Source organism: Vitis vinifera, chromosome 6, assembly GCF_030704535.1.
Source record: "Vitis vinifera cultivar Pinot Noir 40024 chromosome 6, ASM3070453v1".
NCBI lineage: Eukaryota > Viridiplantae > Streptophyta > Magnoliopsida > Vitales > Vitaceae > Vitis > Vitis vinifera.
The window spans coordinates 15840762-15861882 of NC_081810.1; the positions used below are offsets into that span (position 1 = coordinate 15840762).

The 21121-nt window shown below is 34.2% G+C and overlaps 1 protein-coding gene across 2 annotated transcripts; it reads left to right on the forward strand.

Annotated features, from left to right (window-relative positions):
• Positions 1 to 7078: 7078 nt before the first annotated feature.
• Positions 7079 to 13928, forward strand: LOC100263294 (UBP1-associated protein 2A). Of its 2 annotated transcripts, none has more exons than XM_019220745.2 (2): positions 7079 to 8555; positions 13399 to 13928. In XM_019220745.2, the coding sequence occupies exon 1, from the start codon at positions 7182 to 7184 to the stop codon at positions 8553 to 8555; it is 1374 nt and encodes a 457-aa protein (XP_019076290.1). In that variant the 5' UTR covers positions 7079 to 7181; the 3' UTR covers positions 13399 to 13928. The 2 variants fall into 2 exon arrangements, with proteins under 2 accessions (XP_019076290.1, XP_059593549.1); XM_059737566.1 differs by lacking the exon at positions 13399 to 13928 and adding an exon at positions 9508 to 9593.
• The last annotated feature ends 7193 nt before the right edge of the window (positions 13929 to 21121 follow it).

Sequence of the window (21121 nt, forward strand, 5' to 3'; positions counted from 1 at the left end):
TTCACAACATCCATTCCCAAATAATTTTCCAAAGTTCCAATTTTTAAATTTAATTTTTCAAAATTTCATTTTTTGAATAATTTTCTAAAACTACCATTTTTCAAATTTTCCAAAATCCCAAAATTCCAAATTTAATTCTCAAAATGCCATCTTCAAATAAATTTTCAAAAAATTCTAAAATTCCAAATTTAATTTTTAAAATGTAATCTTCAAATAAAATTTCCAAAAATTCTAATTTTAAAATTTAATTTTTCAAAATGTCATCTTCAAATAAAATTTCCAAAAATTCTAATTTTCAAATTTAATTTTTCAAAATGTCATCCTCAAATAAAATTTCCAAAATTCCGATTTCCAAATTTAATTTCCAATTTCCAATTTAAAATTTTATTTATTTAATTATTATATTTTCATTATTATTATTATTCTATTTATTTATTTATTTTTAAAATTTCATCTTTAAATAATTCTTCAAAATTCCGATTTCCAAATTTAACTCCCAATTTACAATTTTCAAATTTATTTATTTAATCATTACATTTTCGTTGTTATTATTATTCTATTTATTTATTTTTTTTAAAAAATTCAATCTTTAAATCATTCTTCAAAATTTCGATTTCCAAATTTAATTTCCAATTTCCAATTTTCAAATTTATTTATTTAATCATTATATTCTTGTTATTATTATTATTCTATTTATTTGCTTGTTTATTTATTTTTAAAATTCCACCTTTAAATTATCCTTCAAAATTCCAATTTTCAAATTTAATTTCCAATTTCCAATTTTCAAATTTATTTATTTAATCATTATATTTTCGTTGTTATTATTACTCTATTTATTTATTTTTTAAAATTCCATCTCTAAATAATTCTTCAAATTTCCAATTTTCAAATTTAATTTCCAATTTTCAATTTTCAAATTTATTTATTTGATCATTATATTTTCGTTATTATTATTATTCTTATTATTATTTTATTTCTTTATTTATTTTTAAAATTCCATCTTCAAATAATCTCCAAGATTCCAATTTTATCTTTAAATAATTTTCAAAATCCTAATTTCTTTCAAATTTTAATTTCCAACATTCTAATTCTTATTAATTTTCAAAATTCCAATTGTCAAATAATTTTCAAAATTCCAATTTCTTTCAAATTTGATTTCCAACATTCCAATTCTTAAATTTAATTTTCAAAACCCTGATTTTCAAATAATTTTCGAGCTTTCAATTTTCGAATAAATTTCAAAACTTTAGTTTTCTTTCAAATAATCTTGATTTCACTCTAGTTTTCAAATATTTCTTTAATTCTACCACTCTTCATCTTTCCTTAAGGTTCAGAGTCACCAAAAATCTCGTTTTTAATAAACTTATTGCTTTTTTCTTTCAGGTAAGCACCTGCATAAATTTTTCTTTGATTTTAAAATAATTTTTCTGTTCCTCTTGATTTTTAAATAAGCAAGAATGAATTTTATCACAATTCCAAAACAATGGAATTTGTGAGACTAATACATGCAACATATTGAGCTTTGGTGGGGACCCTACATATGAGATTTCTCTTTTGATTGTCAATTGTTATGTTTAATGAGTATTATTTGATCTTTGTCTTACTCTTTGATTTGCATGTGATGATTTTATACTTGAGTTAACATTGTTTCCATGATAGCATATAATGGCTTGCTGCTAAGGTACGTACTCACTCACACTTCAATCGTTTTCCATGCATGTTTCGACTCCCAATGTATGATCACTTCTTGGTATCCGCGTTTAATCAATCAATTGCCACATGTGCTCCATTTCATCAGTAGAGACCCGTTTTTAGGGACTTAGAGAGGTGCTACGGTCTTTACCGTACCTTCCCAACAAGTAATCTGACCCCCAAGCCCGATTTGGTTTTTCACAGACCATCTTTTCCAAATAAGGAGTTACACTTAGGATTTTCTTTCTTATTTTGTTTTTCCTTAAAAATAAAATAAAATAAAAATTAGTGGCGACTCCAAATCTTTTTTCTAAAAATCATTTTTTTTACCAAATAAAAAAAAAGAGTTGTGCCATCGAGTGAGAACGCATCAAGCCAAAATGCAGGCACCGCATAAAGTTATTTATATATATATATATATATATATATATATATATATATATATATATATATATATATATATATATATATATATATATATATATATATATATATATATATATAATTTGTCATATTTGATAATAATATCCTCTACATCGATAAAAAAATATAAATTTTATAAATGTACATTTATTATTAAGTTGCATTATAGATTATTTTACAATATTATTATGATAATATGTCTAATTTTAAAATATATTTAATATTAAAATTATGATCCATTTTAATTTAAATGTATTCAATGATATCAAATAAATAATAATATATGTATAATTTTTTTAATATTTACATTTATTATATTTAATAAATATATAGATTATATAAGAAAGACCTATTAAGAAAATTATATTTTTATATTTTTGGTAATAAATTAAATCAAATATAAAAATAAAATAATTATAATTTATTTATTTAATAATAAAAATAAAAAATTAATTAAATATTGATAAAATATCCGAAAATATCGGTGAAATATGGTTGAAACACAAAAAAAAAATATAGAAAATTTGGTAAAATATCCAAAAATATCGGTTGATGGATATATCTTCCCAAATTTTATATCGGTATTCATGGATATTGGTGTGGACCCCTCATTTCGCTCGATACGCTTCTACTCGATGGCGCGACTCGCTTTTTATTTATTTGGTGAAAATTTGATTTTTTTTTTTTTTGAAAAAGACTTGGAGTCGCCACTTATTTTTATTTTATTTTTAAAGGAAAAAACAAAATAAGAAATAAAACCCTAAAATATGACTCCTGAAAGAAAAATTGGTCTGTGAAAAACCGAGTCTGGGTTCGGAGGTCAGGTTACTTATTGGGAAGGTACGATCAAAACCGTGACACCCTTCTAAGCCCCTAAAATGGGTCTCTATTAATAAGGTGAAGTAAGTGTGACAATTGATTGATTAATTATGGATACCGAACAGTAATCAAGGGTGTGAAAGCAAGACTCGCATGATAAAAAATAAACAGATAAACACAATAGGGTATGAGGCGTACCTTAGTCGCAAGTTGAGTGCTATCATAAGAGACAAGGTTAGTGCACAAATACAGAATAATCTCATGCATGTCATAGAGTGAGGCAAGCTAATCAAGCATAACAATCAATCAATTTATGAGAAAATCACATATGTTGGGTCCCACCAAAACCCAATTGATCTTGCATAAATTAGTCTCACAAATTCCATTATTTCGGAATAATGAAAAATTAATTCTTACTTGTGTAAAATCAAGAGAAACAGAAAGTTATTTGAAAACCAGAGTGAAATTAAAACTGTTCAAGGGAAAAGTGGATTTTTGAAATTTATTTGAAAATTGGAGTCTTGAAAATTAAATTTGAAAATGGGAATTTTGGGAATTAAATTTGACAGAAATTAGCATTTTGAAAATTATTTGAGAATTACAATTTTGAAAATTACATTTAAGAATTAGAATGTTGGAAATTAAATTTTGAAAGAAATTAGAATTTTTAAAAATTATTTAAAGATATAATTTTAAAAAATAAATAAATAAATAAAAGAATAATAATAACGAAAATAATAATGATTAAATAAATAAATGTGAAAATTGGAATTTTGGAAATTGGAAATTGGAAATTTGAAGAACTGTTGAAAAATATGAGTATTTAAAAAAAAATTAAATTTGAGGATTTGAATTTTGAAAAATTATTTGAAAATGAAAATTTGCAAATTAAATTTAAGAAAATGGAATTTTGAAGAATTATTTGATAATGGAATTTAAAAATAAATAAAATAATAATAATAATAATAATAATAATAATAATAATAATAATAATAATAACAACAACAACAATAATAATAACAATAATAATTAAATAAATGTGAAAATTGGAATTCTAGAAATTATTTGAAAATCGAAGTTTTGAAAATTAAATTTTGAAAATTGGAATTTTGATGAATTATTTTTTAGGATGAAATTTCGGAAAATTTCATAAAAAAAATAAAAATAAAAAATAAAAAATGAAAATCTTGGAAAATTGGGATTTTGAGAATTTTTTTTATAAAAAAAGTAAATTTGAGAATAGAATTTCGAAAAATTAAATTTCAAAAATCGGAATCTTGGAAAATCATTTTGAGAATAACATTTATAAAAACTAAATTTCGGAAATTGAAATTTTAGAAAATTATTCTAATATCAAAATATGAAGAAATAGTAAAAAAAAAAAGGTTTGTGGTGATCCTCATTTGCAAAATCTCTCCACGTGTTCAAAGTGGCAACTAGCCTACTCCATTTGCTGCCAGCACACCAAAGAATGCCACAAGCCTATTTCCTATATTACAATAATGTCATTCAAATCCATTTTCCATGCAAGTCTCTATCATACTCACACCATGTACTTCCCGAGAGCACCACAAACTCATTTTTTTACATGAAAAACAAACACCACATGCTACCACCTCCCCACCTATCCGCCAGTCTCACCACCATGCACATGGAGTTTCCATTTGCTTCAAACTTCTCCCACACCCTCCATATTTCCGCACCCATTGCTGCAACAAAGCCAACCATGGCGAGCTTGCTGTTGATCCTTTCTGACGCCGACATATTAAACGCGCATGCATCTCCAAATTTGGTGCTCGCCTTAGGCACGAGAGGAAGAGGATGAAGGGTCGGTTGAGGTGACTATGAGAGTGAGGGTGGCTGCTGGGGTTGGAGGTGTCAGGTGGTGGCTATTCGCTAGAGGAAACCGCTTCTGATCTTGCTTGTGAGAAGGCGTGGTTGAATTTGATGAACATGGAGGATGGAAAAAAAATGGGTATGGATTCGGTGGGTATGAAGATGGATTAGTGGGATGACTTGTGGAGAGATATACGTAGGGGTTCATGCATGATGAAGACAAATGAGAGAGATAGTGAAATAAAGGTAACCATGCGAGTAGGGATTAGTGTTGAGTAGAGCCACGGGTAGTGAGAAAAAGTGAGGAAAATGGGTTAGTGGACTTGTTCATGGGTGGAAAGGATGATGAAATTGCTCAAAAACAGAACATGTTGTGTGCATCACATGTATTAGTTTCTCCTCCCTCCAAAAAAGGCCTTTTTTCCTCTCGGAAAAATCTCCATTTTCTTTTGTTTTTCCTCTAGTTTCTCACTTCCCTCTCAATGTCCTTTTCTCTTGTCAACTCTTTCTTTTCATGCAAGCCGCTACCCGCCCCCCTATTCCAATTGTGCTTCCTTTTTGCTCAGTTATGTCCCCTCCTTTTCAAACAGCTCACCTATTTTTCTCTTCTTGCTTCCCATCCCATCTGGCCGCCCAAAAACAACGCCTTACCCATCAGCTGCTTTTCTTTTACCTCCAGTCGTCGTCCTCTTGGCTGCTCAATACAACTCAACCTTGGGGCGATAAGAAGAAGGAAGCAAGAAGAAAGAAAAATAAGAAAACAAAAGAAATGCCCCCCATCTGAGGGGGTCTACAATTGGATATATCGCGAATATATGGAAGATATATCTAGATATTTTAATCCTTGGTTCTATGAAGGTTAGAGATGATGTTATGGGTTGTTGCTGTACTAGAACTTATGTCATAGCTATATAGAACTGGAGAGTAGGATTATAGGTTGGTATTAACAAGGAGTGATGTATGGGATGTGTGAGAGGTTACTTGGATGGCTGATGAAAAGACTCTATGCGGTGTGGGTATGAAGTGTGAGATATTGGCTTGATTTTGGTGTCCTAACAGCCACAAAAGTGGTAATGGAGGACTTGTGCAAGACATCTTGCCACTGCAGCTAGGGTGCTAGGGTTCTGGTTTTGATATGACATGAGAGGCTTGCAAATGTATGGCTGGTATGGGTTGATATTACAAAGGAACGGTGCATGAAATAGGTTTTGGGTTGATGGGCTATGAGAATATTTGATGAATGGCTGTTGTAGTTAAAAATGATGGGTGTGGGGGTGTTTGATATATTGTAGGTTAAATAGATATTTTAAAGAAAGAATATGAAATTGGGAGATATGAAAGTATGTATAATATATTTTTTATTTAGTATAAAATTAAAATGTTTTAAATCATGGGCTCAATAAACACAATGAATTTAAGTCCTCATTTTAATTTGTAACTCATGAGATATTAAATATCATATTAGTATTTTCAAAATATGCATTTAATGACAATAGTGAAAATTTTATTTTAATTTTTTTTGTTATATTTATTATGTTATTATTATTATTATTATGAGTCATAATCATTAAAAAAAATGAATAAATATGTTGGCATGTTTATTATTTAAAGAAAAAATTTATTTTACTTTATATTTTGAAATAAGGATTGGATTTTTTGTTTCAATTTATGATTAATGATAAATTCGGACAATAAAAAAAAAAAAAAAACCTTGCATTACAAATTCGGAGGTTTATGTGATCACATCAAAGTTTCGTAATTTATCCTCTAAGAAGCTCCCGATGATGAATCAGAGATTACAACTCGATAAATTATAATAATTTACTTAAATAGTAACCAATATGTGTCATGGGCAAAATGAGAGATCTACACATATTTAATAAAACTTTTAAATATCAATATTGTCCTTTAATCAACTATAACTCTTCCATAAAGCAAAAAGTAGGAAGTTATCTTCAACGAGATAAATGATTGTCAAAATATTCGAAGGAAGATGTAAAGGAAAGAAAAATAAAAAATAGATTTAAAATAAATAAAATATTTTTATAAGTCATTTTAAACTTATTTTACTTGATTAATTTTTTAAATAAAAATTAAATAATTTGAAAATAATAAGTTTTTAATTAATTTTAATTTATTTCATATTTTCTATAAAAATACCAAACATAAAAATAAAATAAAATAAAATTCGGCGACCAAGCATTCCCTAAAACCTCCCATGACAAGAGAAGAAAGAGGCCCCAAATGACAAAAGCCCAATTAGGTCTTATAGAATATGAAGCCCAGACCCAACCGTACCGTGTAGCCCAACCCAGGACAACTTAGCCCAATCTAATCCTGAGAGGTAAATGAGACGAACATACGCAGGAAATCATTTGTTTTAGAGCTATCAAAACCCTAGAAAGCCTCCAATGGCGAAGAAGAGAAAGTCCCAAGAACAGCTGCAACCAAAACAAGAGGAGGAAGAAGAATCTGAAGAGGAAGATTCTTCCGAAGAAGAAGAAGAAGAAGAAGAAGAAGAAGAAGAAGATGATGATGATGATGATGGTGAAGAAGAAGATTCATCTGAAGAAGAGAACTCTTCCGAAGAAGAAGAGGACTCGTCAGAAGATGCTGACGAAGCTGACAATGAAGACGATTCGGAGGCCTCTAAGCGCGAAACGATCCGCAAACTCCTCCAACCCTTCGGCAAAGACCAGATCATCGCCTTACTCAAAGAGGCTGCGGATTCCAACCCTGCCACCTTGTCCAAGATCCTCCCCGCGGTGGAATCCGATCCCGTCCACCGCAAAATTTTCGTCCACGGCCTTGGCTGGGACGCCACCAACGAAACCCTAACCTCCGCCTTTAAACAGTATGGCCAGATTGAAGAATGCAATGTGGTTACAGATAAGATCACCGGCCGGTCCAAGGGTTATGGATTTGTGCTATTCAAGACTCGTTCCGGCGCCAGGAAGGCGCTGAAGCAGCCGCAGAAGAAGATTGGGAACCGAATGGCCGCCTGCCACCTGGCTGCGGCTGGCCCGAGCGGGAGCAACCCCGCTGCAGGGGCGGATGTGAATGAGCGGAGACTGTATGTAGGCAATGTGGGGCCGCAGATCAGTGCGGAGAAGCTCAGGACGTTTTTTGCCAAATTTGGGGAGATTGAGGATGGGCCTTTGGGGTTTGATAAGGCCACTGGGAAGTTTCGAGGATTTGCCATAATTGTGTTTAAGACTGCAGAGGGGATGAAGAGGGCATTGGAGGAACCAATTAAGACGTTTGAGAGTTGTAAATTGCAGTGTTCCAGGAAAGTTGCTAAAACGACCCCCGTCCAACAACAGGCGGTTGCAGGTTCCACTGGGGCCACATTGCCTCCTAGTAATTATCAACTGCAGGCATACCAAATGGGATTGAATCAGGGGTTGATTGGGCAAAATGTGAACCCTCAAGGGGTTCTGGTGGGTCATAATCAGGCTGTTGGCATTCTGAACCCAGTGTTAGGTGCAGCTGCGGCACTTAATCAACCGGGTTTGTCCCAGGGATTTGCAGGTGGGTTGTCGCAGCCTGTGAACAGGGCTCCTCCTGTGGGGTTGAGCGCAGGGTTTGGTCCACAGCTTGGTATGAATAGTATAAATCCGGGTGTGCTTGGTGCTTATGGTTCTCCGGCTGCTTTCCAAGGGTTGGGTGCGTACCAGAGCTCCCAATTGGGTCAGTCTCCTGCATCAGCTGCTGCTGCAGGAGCTGGGAGGCCTCACCCTGGTGTTGGATCAGTAGGGACCTTGCCGTCATACTTTGGGCGCTAGGTATGGCATATGATTGAATGCTTAATGTTTATGTACTCTTGTTGATGATATTGGATGTGTGGCATGAAATGCTTTCTGGTTGAGGAAACTAGTTGAATGCACTCAAATACATGTATCTTAGGTAGTTTATTAGGCTCTATGTCTTCCTATCCAGATTTGCAATTATAGTTGTTGCTGAAACCTAGGATATAGGTAAGTTTCATTTGCTCTTTACTTGCTTTGTAATGCAGGCTTTTTTCTATTTTTGTTTTTATTTAAGAAATATCTGAATTGATTGTGCTTGCTGCTCTCTCATGATTAAATTTCATATAAACAGAAGAAAGGAAAATATCGTGTGAGCGAGTTAAACCTTACTTTTATCATCATCTCATTGTGGTTGAGTGAAATTATTTCTGACATTATCTTATCACAACCAAAATTGAAATGGCCACAGACTTATTATTGGGACCCATCATATCAATTCGTTTAATACACGGGCTCTATATTTATGGTTTATGCTCTAGTTTATATGAATAATTAGATATCTTGTTCAAAATCAAAACGATGTACATAATTCAAGTCATGAAGATATTTGGTTTGCCAAAGCAAGTAAGGCTTAATAGTCCATTCAAGTGTGTGGCTATGAACCTAAACCACTTAACCAGTGCATAAAGCCAAAGGTGCAACTGAAAGCAATTATGCCTTAATTGTCAACACAACCTATGGGGCTATGAAGCTAAAATTTAACTAGATCCTCAAATTGCAGTACAAAAAGCTTGGAAGCACTCTAATTTTCAATAAGTTCGGCAGGACCTCTTACACCCAATTGTTTGGCTATGTTATGCCTTATATACAAGATTGATTAATGATATTGTATACTCTTCCTATCATTCTCCCCTTACAGCTCCAAAATCTTTGTTCTAAAGGCAATCTTTCCTATAGTTAATTTGGCTTCAAATATCTCCTATTTCAGAAGCACATTGCAAGCCTTTCTAGGAGTTTTTGGAAATATGTTATGTGAGTGATATTTAAGTTTCAAAGAAAGCTTTCAGTGGAGTCTATTTGTGGACCCCGCATTTCGGCTCATGCGTTTCCTACTCGATGACGAGCTCGATTTTAATTTGAAAAATGATTTTTATTGATTAAGAAAATGACTTGGAGTCGTCACTTATTTTTATTTTATTTTTAAAAGGGTAAACAAAATAAGAAAGAAAACTCTAAGCGCGACTCCTTATTTTGGAAAAGGTGATCTACGAAAAATCGGATCGAGCTCGGGGTCAGGTTACTTATTGGGAAGGTACGGTAAAGACCATAGCACCCCTTTAAGTCCCTAAAGTCGGGTCTCTACTAATAAAATGAAGCTGACGTGGCAATTGATGAGTAAATCAATGAATATCCTGAATGATCATGCACACATAAGAATCGAGACATGCATAGACAACGATTAGAGGGAAAATGGGTACATACCTGGGCAACGAGCCACCATGCGCTAACAATAGAGAGGGTTAGTGCACCATGTAGAGCACGAAACATATCACATGCATCACTAAACAAGGATTAAAATTGTTCGAAGGAAAACTGGATTTTTGAAATTCATTTGAGAATCAGAATCTTAGAGATTATTGGATTTTTAGGAATTAAATGTGAGAATGAGAATTTTAGAAATTAAATTTGAAAGAAAATTAGGATTTTGAAGAATTATTTGAAAGTTCAGGATTTTTAAGAAAAATTAAGTTATAAAAATTGGGATTATGGTAGTTAAATTTTGAAAGGGATCAGAATCGTAAGTTATTTGAGAAGTAGAAATTATGAAAGTTGATGTATAAAAATTGGAAATCTTAGAAATCATTCAAAGGCGGAATTTATAGAAATAATGAATAAAATGATAGTGATAATGATAGTAATAAGTAACGGGATAAATACGGGAATCAGAATATTAGGAACTAAAAATTAGGTTCGGAGATAGGACACTTGGAATTTTAGATAGCTAATTTTAGAAATCGGAATTTTGAAGAATTAGACTTTAATGATTGAGATTTTTAAGAGAAATAAATGGGTAAATATGGGAGGAATAATTCTAATGAAAATAAGACTTAAGCAAATTGTGGAATTTTTAGAATTGAAAAATTAAGTTAGGGAGTTAGATCTTCGAGGGATTAAACTTTAAATAAGTAAATGAATATAGGATATTAATTCAAATTAAAGAAAATAACATCTAGACAAATAGTATAATTTTAGGATTGAAAATTAAATTATGACATTGGATCTTTTTAAAGGATTGGATTTTGGATAAATAAACTAATATAGGATGATAATACTAATTAACGAAAATGATCATTTAAAACGGGATAAAAAGAATAGTGGAATTTTTAGGAGTTTAAAAATTAAGTTGGGACATCGGATTTCTGAAGGGTTGGATTTTAAATTAGTAGATAAATATGGGGTACTAACTCTAGTGGATGATAATGAGATTTGAACTAATTGTTGAGGAATTAAATTAAGACACATGATTTCTTTGAAAGCTTTAGACTTTAAGTAGCTAGACAATATGTGGTAATAATTCTTAATTGATGAAAATGGGATTTAAGTAGGTTATTGAAATATTAGATTAGGATATGGGATTTTTCAAGTATTAGAATTTAACTTTAAGGAATGAGATTATTTTTTAAAAGATGATAAACCGATACATATGAAGTAATAATAATAATTAACAACCATAATGTTTAAATTAGCGGAGTTGAATAATACAAATTTCGAGATTGAAGATTAAATTTGGGATGTTGGATTTTTGAAGAATTAGAATTAGGCTTTTGGTGACTAGGATTTTAAAAGATGATAAATAGATGCATACAAAATAGTAATAATAATTAACAATCATAATGTTTAAACTTAGCGAAATTGAATAGTATGAATTTCGAGATAAAAATATGATTAGTAATAATAATTTATCTTTTAATTGTCTTTAAGTTTGAGTTAACTAAATTGGTAAAAATGAAATAAGATAAAAATAAAAATGAATGAATGACTTAATAAATTACTAAATTAGAGGTTTTTTTCCTTTTAAAAAATAATTATTTAGAAATGAAGTGGCCAAATGGGCTGTCCTAGAATGGGTATGGGCTATGAGAGTGAATAGCACAGGGGGCATGAGGCCCTTCATCAATGCAACTGGGCTTGGGCTCCAACCAGGCCCAAAACTGTCACCAAGAGCAACCCAAAACACCATCACCATCAGAGCTTGGGCTTGGGCTCCAACTTAAGCCCAAGTCCACTGCCATACATGGGCAAACCCAAGGCAGCCATCTCCAGTTGGGCGTCACCCTCAGATGAGGTCTCCACCATCAGCGACATAGATGAGAGGGAAAGGGTGGTGGCTTTGAGACGGCGGAGTTGCTGCCAATGGGATTTAGCCTATGGGACCGGCCTTCAAAGTCCTCCGAAGGCGCTAGGAAGGCAACAGAAAAGCTCCTACTCGCGTCATTCACCCAGCAAAAAGAAAAATTAAGCGTAGAGAGGTGGCCGGACTGGTTGGGAAGTGGAGGGCTGCCGGAGGTGTGGGCGAACGGCAACCGCGGGGGGAGGGGCTTCCATGCATGGCTTTGGGATTCCTATGGAGATGATTCAGAGACGCCTCCTGATGCGCGGGTACTCCTCCAACATCGGCTCCGCGCCTGACTCCGCTAAGAAGAAGACTGATGTGCGGTAGAGTACGCGGGGATTGCATCATATACGCTCCGGTTGAAGCTATGGTTCCAGCAGCCCCTTCAGAAAGTCCTCTCCCTCCAGTCCGGTATTGGCACTCCCGCGAAATCGTTATCACCGCGTTCAGCTTGTCCCACGTGTTTCCGACGGCATGACCATCTCCGCCTCCCGCGTGTCCATTGGCCAGTGAGTGTACCAGGACATCGAAGTCGCTAAAATACAGTTTAGCAAAACTAACCATTCTCAGAACAGCCCGCTATCACGTCCCACTCAGGTCTTGGTGCTGGAAGCTCACTCCAGGGAATCATTCCATCATCCTGAGCCTAGGAACTATACCCAATATGAAAATCAAAAGGCTCATGCTAGCCAAAACCCTTCCCCTGGAGGATACGGATGACTATCGAGAACAGAGTATAAACAAGAAGAGAGCAAGCATAAAAAAAAAAAAAAAAAGAAATAAAATGAAGCATCCAATGAATGGGTGGGAAGAATCAGATGAAAACGAGATCCGAAAATGTGACTCAGACACACGTAGGAAAGCTATGAAGAATTAAATCACTCTCAATCAAGTAGCATATGAAGAACAAAGCATATATGCAGAGGGCTAAATTTAACCAAAGCAAGCAAATTATGGTTTTGGACTAGAACTAAGAAAACGTCAAGAAGGATAGGAGAATAATGGAAGGTGAAAGACATGAGATTCGTACCTGTAAGTGGACTCTCTACCAGCAAGACCAGCTAGGCTTCAAGCTCCTTCCTCCTCACCCTTGCTCCTCTCGTCTGTTCTCCTCCCAGACCTGCCTCCCTTTTCCTTTTTTTTCTCCCAGAACCAGCCCCCTTAACCTTCCTTCCTTTTCCTTTCTTCTCCTTTTTCCCCACGGCAAAAGGTTCCCTCCTTTGATATTTTATTTCCCGCTCTTTCCTTGACAGCCACCACCTACTCTCTGTCTCGCGTCCCATCTCGCCGCCACCCCCAGCTAGATTTCCGGGTGGTCAGAAGAGTAAACGTAAAATAAAATAAAATAAAAAAACACTGTTCGGGGGGGGGGGGGGGGGTGTCTACCGATCGATAGAGTTCACGAGTGTAAAAAATATGAACACTCTATTACTTTGTTCTCTCTCTCTCTCTCTGTCTTTTCTTTTTCTCTTTTTTGTGCTGTAGGTTTTCTATAATAATGTGGTGACATTAGAAGTTTAGCTTGAGGAGAAAGTGGGACTTTTAGTGGAGCCTGATTGGGGGCAGCAGTAGGAAAAGGGACATACGAAGCCCTCCGGATTGTTTTCAGGCATCTTGCTTCTTCGGTTCAAAGCTTGATGAAGAGCTCTTTGGATTGGTATTCAATTCCCTAACTTCCTTCATTTCCAGGGTAGCAGAGGGCTCCATAAATTCTCTCTCAAGTTTGTAGCTTGTTTGGTTTAAAGGGCAAACTATCTGGAGAAGTTTCAAAAGAAAAGTCTCTGGGGCCAAGAGGCCCTTTCATTTGAAGAAGCAGGCAGGCAGGCAGCGAATGAAATGTTGATGTTTATATTTCAAGAATCCGATTGTGTGAGAACATCCTACGAGTTCAAGAGGTTCCTGGCTGTGTAATGGATATCCAACACGTGGCCCACCAAAAATTGCAACAATTCTCCCACTTGGACCCACTTGGACTCAAATCATGGAATATTAAACAATCTAGAACCTCATGCATGCAATACATAAGCAATCCACATTTACAAATATAATACCCACTAATTTATGCATAAAAATTAGTCAAGAATGATTGTTGTTTCTATTTTGCATAAAACTATACGTTTCAAAATTTTCTCATTAAACAAATAAACTCCAAATTAAGCAAGATTGCTGTGTTGGATTTGTTAAAAAAAATAATTTAGAACTCAAAAAAAATAAAACCAATTACCAATCAAATTTCATGGATTAAAATCGGTATAAAATCACTTATTTCTCCTTTGTGCTTAATGATAATTTTATCCTTAGACATAGAATTCAATTCAGTAAGACTTAATATGTTGAATTTATTAATAAGTGTAATAATTTTTAAAAATAATTTGAAACTTTAAAATAAATTCAATTCCTACAAAAATAATAATAATAATAATAATAATAATAATAATAATAATGCATCAAAACTGATATAAAAAGAGTCATAATTTATTATTCCTTCTTCACATAACTATACTTTTCTAGAAAGTTTTTCCAAGCAAATAGATTCTAAATCATGTGAGACAAAATCAAGTGAGACTTAAAAGTTTTAGGCAATGTTTAAAAACCAGATTGGTCTAGTTGGTCCAATCGATTGGACCATCGATTGGTAGCTTTTTTGATTCGGTTGGGTGGGAACAGACCGTTGTGAGGTTGAATCGGCACCAAACCGTCTCATTCTGCAACTGTCAAATCAGACAAACTGTCCAGTGTCTCACTTGCTTCCCAACTCACCAAGCTTTTTACTTGTATTGGTATGTGCAAGCTATCTATATAACTCATTGAGTTTGTTTGATGTGGGATGTGGGATTGGTAATAATAGAAAAGAAATTCTACATGGTGAGGATTTAATTGAAGAGGGAACCGCTATGCTACACAATTTCATTGGCAAGTACATACATATATATATTAATGTTTTTTGCAAATTTTTATAGTATAAAATATTTATAAATGTTTATATTCAGGTTTATTTTTATATTAATCATTAACAATAAATATGAATTAATTAATAACGGTTTTAAAACAATTTTTGAAAATTATTTTCTGATATACCTCAAATTTTTTTAATTTGTTTTTAATGGTTTTAAAAATGATTTTTATATTTAATACGTTATTTTTAATTATTTTATATTATTGTATTATTATTTTTTAAAACAATCATAAAAAACCTATTGAAAATAATTAAAAAATAGTTTTTTGAGAACATTTTTTTTGCTTTTAAGAATTAAAAACAAAAAACAATTTATTGGAAAACGAAAAATCATTCTAAAAAAAATTGCCAACAAGGCCTTAGAATTTGTTTTATAATTGTTTTCAAAAATAGTTTTGAAAAACAATTTTTGAAAACTGTTTTATAATATTTTATAAAACAAAAATCTATTTGTGAACTTGAAATATTCTTAATGTATTTTTAATATCTAGCGTTTTATTTTTAATCATTTTAAATATTTGTATGATAATTTTTTAAAACAATTCTTATAAACCAAGTGAAAATAAATAAAAACACCTCAAAGATATTATTTTAAAGCATTTTTTTTTGTTTAAAAAACAGAAAAAATAAAACAACTTTTTGGTTATCAATGTTTTCTTTTTTATTATGAAAAGCAGAAACCGTTCTCAAAAATAATTTTCATCATTTTCAAACAAATCCTTAGTCTTCCCCTCCTTAACTTCTTGGTTGTGGATGTAATGTGTTTGCTCTTGTATCAATAGTACTGTAGGGAATTAAACCGAATTCCCAACCCGTGAGAAACAAAAATTAGAGAAAACACACGCCAAAGAAAAACAATCTCACACACAAGACAGTATTTACGTGGTTCGGCAATTTGCCTACGTCCACGGAGTTGCAGGGATATCACTATTATCAGGGAAGAATACAGAGTACAACTGAGCGGTTACAATATTCTCTCTATATATATAGCACGACAACCCTACCATACTAAAAAACCCTAATTACAAAAGTTGGTTCCACAATGGGCTAAACGGGCCCAACAGGCCTCAATAAATCTCCCATTAAAAAAGCCATGCAATATTATTCGGGTCGGGTCGTCAAACCAGATCAAACAAAACTAGGCTCCACAAAGCCCAACAAATCTCCCACTTGGAGACTAGTCCAATCACCAACATCAAACCGCTATCCTCCAAGAAACGATCCCTCATCCCTACAACTCATCCTCCTGTCCTCAAGCTAGAAGACCAATTGAAGCTGCGCACAGCTTCAACTTCTCAATAGTGACACCCTTAGTCAACATGTCTGCAGGGTTCTTAGATCCACAAATCTTCTCAAGTATTACCAGTTTATCCTCAACAAGATAACGGATAAAGTGGTATTTTGTTTGTATATGTTTCGACTTTGAATGAAAAGCCGAATTTTTGGCAAGAAAAATTGCACTCTGACTGTCACTGTGTAGAATGCCCATCTCCTGCTTCTTACCCAATTCATCTAAGAAACCATGTAGCCAAATCATCTCCTTTCCAGCTTCAGTTGCTGCAACATACTCAGCTTCTGTAGTAGACAAAGTAACAATCTTCTGTAGATTTGAAGTCCATGATATAGCTGTACCACCTAGAGTAAAAACAAACCCAGTAGTACTCTTTCTACTATCAATATCACCAGCAAAATCAGCATCTACATAACCCTGCAATTTCAAACTTGCACCTGTGAAGCAAAGACATGTATCTAATGAACCCTTCAGATATCTTAAAATCCACTTGACTGCCTCCCAATGCTGCTTTCCAGGCCTACTCATGAATCTGCTCACAACTCCCACTGCATGTGCAATGTCTGGTCTTATACACACCATAGCATACATCAAGCTGCCAATAGCTGAGGCATAGGGCACCTTGCTCATATGGTCCCTTTCTTCTTCTGTCTTTGGTGACTGTTCTTTGCTTAGTTTGAAATGACTACCCAAGGGTGTGCTCACTGGTTTAGCTTCATTCATGTTGAACCTGCTGAGAACTTTCTTCACATACTCTGACTGTGAAAGCTTCAATGTACCATTAGCCTTATCTCTAATGATTCTCATACCAAGGATTTGCTTTGCAACTCCCAAATCCTTCATTACAAACTGTTTGGACAATTGCTTCTTCAGATTATTAATCTTCTCAATGTCAGACCCTACAATAAGCATATCATCCACATACAACAGTAATATGATGTAAGAGTTGTCAAAGGACTTAACATAACAACAATGATCAGCTTCACATCTCTTGAACCCAATTCTATGCATAAAATTGTCAAACTTCTTGTACCACTGTCTAGGAGCTTGTTTAAGGCCATACAAGCTCTTTCTCAGTTTGCAGACTAGATTCTCTTGTCCCTGAACAATGAACCCTTCTGGCTGAATCATGTAAAGGTCTTCCTCCAAGTCACCATGAAGGAATGCTGTCTTTACATCTAACTGCTCAAGATGTAAGTTTTCTGCGGCCACCATTCCAAGTACAAGTCTAATTGTTGACATCTTCACAACTGGAGAAAATATCTCTGTGTAGTCAATGCCCTCCTTCTGCTGGAACCCTTTAACAACTAATCTGGCCTTGTAACGTTTGCTACCATCATGCTCATTCTTTATTCTGTATACCCACTTGTTGTGCAAAGCCTTCTTTCCTACTGGCAATTCAGTCAGTTCCCATGTCTGATTCCCCAACAGGGAATCCATCTCATCCTTCATGGCTAACTCCCACTTGTTTGAATTCTCATCTTGCAAGGCTTCATCATAACACTCTGGCTCACCACCATCAGTCAACAGGAGATAATTTAAAACAGGTGAATAACGCTGCGGAGGTCTAGTGTTCCTAGAAGATCTGCGAACTTCAACTACAGGTGTACTCAGATCTACCTGTGAATTTACATTCTCCTTATCTTCTTCACCCCCTTTTTGGACAGTACTTTCAGTCAATTCATCTAAGTTGACAAACTCAGATTTCTTTTGATCTATCTCTGTAACATCTGACGTTACAGTTGACCTATCCTTGTACATAACCTGTTCATTAAATATCACATTTCTACTTCTGATAATTTTCCTGTTTTGTTCATCCCAAAACCTATAGCCAAATTTCTCATCACCATAGCCAATGAAAAAACATATTTTTGACTTTGCATCAAGTTTACTACGAGCATCAGAATCAATATGAACATAAGAAACACAACCAAAAACTTTTAAATGTGAAAACTTCACCTCTTTACCGCTCCAAACCTCCTCAGGAAGTCTGAACTCCATGGGAACTGATGGTCCTCGGTTTATCAGGTAAGCTGCAGTGCTAACAGCATCAGCCCAAAAAGTTTTTGGTAGTCCAGCATGCAACCTCATACTTCTAGCACGCTCATTGAGAGTTCTATTCATGCGCTCAGCCACACCATTCTGCTGTGGTGTCCCAGGAATGGTCTTCTCCATCCTAATTCCCTGTGCAGCACAATACTCACTGAATCCTCCATCTATGTACTCTCCTCCATTATCTGACCTCAAACATTTTACTTTCAAACCTGTTTCTGTCTCAACCATGACCTTCCACTTCTTAAAAGTTACAAATACATCAGATTTATTTTTCAGAAAATAAACCCATACCTTTCTACTTGAGTCATCAATAAAGGTGATGTAGTACCTTGAACCTCCTAGGGATGCAACCGGAGAAGGCCCCCACAAATCAGTGTGTACTAGTTCCAATTTTTCAGCCTTCGGTGTCCTGCCAGTTTTCAAGAAGCTCACCTTTTTTTGCTTTCCTAAGATGCAACTTTCACACATGTCAAAATCAATGGACTTCAATTCTGGTAGTTTTCCTTTTGACAGCAACATCTTCATCCCTTTCTCACTCATGTGACCAAGTCTGCGATGCCATAGGCTTGTATCAGTACTTGCATCAGCAACTGCAATTGTGTCTCTTGGACATGAGGTCATATACAGAGTGTCAGTCTTCTTTCCACGAGCCAATACCCTAGCTCCCTTTGTAACCTTCCAAGTACCACCAACAAATAGTATTGCATGTCCTTCATCATCAAGTTGTCCAACAGAAATCAGATTCCTCTTCAGGTCAGGAATATGTCGAACCTTCTCCAGTAACCAAACAGACCCATTGGGCAATGATATCCGGACGTCTCCCAGACCCACAACATCCAAGGTTGAACCATCAGCCAAATACACCTTACCAAAATCACCTGCAACATAATTCTGTATGATTTCTCGGTGTGGAGTGGTATGAAACGAAGCTCCTGAATCCAAAACCCAATCATCAAGTGGACTATCTACTGCAAGAAGTAATGCATCCTGTACCTCTTCTGTTACAGCATTAGCAGAATCATCTTCATTCTTCTTCTTAGGGCTTTTGCATTGCCTTTTAAAGTGACCTGTTTTCCCACAATTCCAGCATTGTATTTGTTGGCCTGATCTAGATTTGCTTCTGTTCCGATTAGAATTTCTGGAATTTGATCTACCCTGATTTGAATTTCTGTTATTACCTCTGTCTCTTGTCTCAAGGTTTAGGGCAGAACCAGATCCTGAGATTTCACCTGCATCTCTTCGGCGAATCTCCTCAGCCAAAATTAAATCTCGTATATCATTGTACTTGAGCTTTTCCTTTCCTGTAGAATTGCTTACTGCCATCCTCATTGCCTCCCAACTGTTTGGCAAAGAAGCCAAGACAATCAGAGCACGAATCTCATCATCAAAATCAATTTCTACAGACGACAATTGATTTGTGATTGTATTAAATTCATTCAGATGTTGTGCTACTGATGCATTCTCTGCCATCTTCAAATTGAACAATTTCTTCATCAGATGCACCTTATTGTTTGCGGATGGCTTTTCATACATACCGGACAAAGCCTTCATCAGATCTGCTGTGGTCTTCTCCTTTACAACATTGTGTGCAACAGACCTGGACAGAGTTAACCTAATAACTCCTAGAACCTGTCTGTCAAGAAGCGCCCATTCCTCAGCCTTCATACTCTCAGGTTTTGTCCCCAAAAGAGGCAGATGCAATTTCCTCCCATAGAGATAATCTTCAATCTGCATCCTCCAATACGCAAAGTCTGTGCCATCAAACTTTTCTATTCCAGACGCCTTTCCTGCTTCCTCTGCCATTGCTCCCACTCAAACCTAACCCTAGGCTCTGATACCAGTTGTAGGGAATTAAACTGAATTCCCAACCCGTGAGAAACAAAAATTAGAGAAAACACACGCCAAAGAAAAACAATCTCACACACAAGACAGTATTTACGTGGTTCGGCAATTTGCCTACGTCCACGGAGTTGCAGGGATATCACTATTATCAGGGAAGAATACAGAGTACAACTGAGCGGTTACAATATTCTCTATATATATATAGCACGGCAACCCTACCATACTAAAAAACCTTAATTACAAAAGCTGGTTCCACAATGGGCTAAACGGGCCCAACAGGCCTCAATAAATCTCCCATTAAAAAAGCCATGCAATATTATTCGGGTCGGGTCGTCAAACCAGATCAAACAAAACTAGGCTCCACAAAGCCCAACAAGTACCGATTGTGGAACAACATCGTGAGGATCAACCGTAGAAAAGGTTCACATACTTCCGTAAGTCAAGTATTTTTTTTTTATCTAATATGAATTTACGTAAAGATGTTAAATTCCTACCCTAATCACTTCAATGACAAGTGGATAACTATATTGATTAATTTATTCAACTCTTCTTCACGATTTTTCAAAATGAAAATTTTAAAAATATATTAAAATTAAAAATATCCTAACTTTCAAAGAAAATTAATAAAACCATTAACATTAAAAAAAGTTTAACTAAAAAACCAGGAGTAGAAAAGAATATCTCGACCTTTACAAATTATTATGAAAAAAAAAATTAAGATAATGATTTAAAAATAAAATAAAAATTAAGATAAAGAAAACAAAAGAATATAATTATCTATGAGTAATGAGGTTTAACTTAGTGCTATAATTTTATAAAATGTAACTTTTAAAAAATTTTAATTGTATTTTTTAATAAGAGAATTTTTAGTATTTAAAAAGAATTGAAATACTTTTTACAATTGTTAAGAAGTTTTTAGCTTTAACCCTATTCAAATGAGTCATTTAAAAAATAAATCAATAAAAAATTAGATATAAAAAAATATCTACAAGGAAAAAAGACAAACAAATGATGAATTTTAAGAGGCAAATGAATATTTTATTTTTATAATTTTAGTTGAAAAT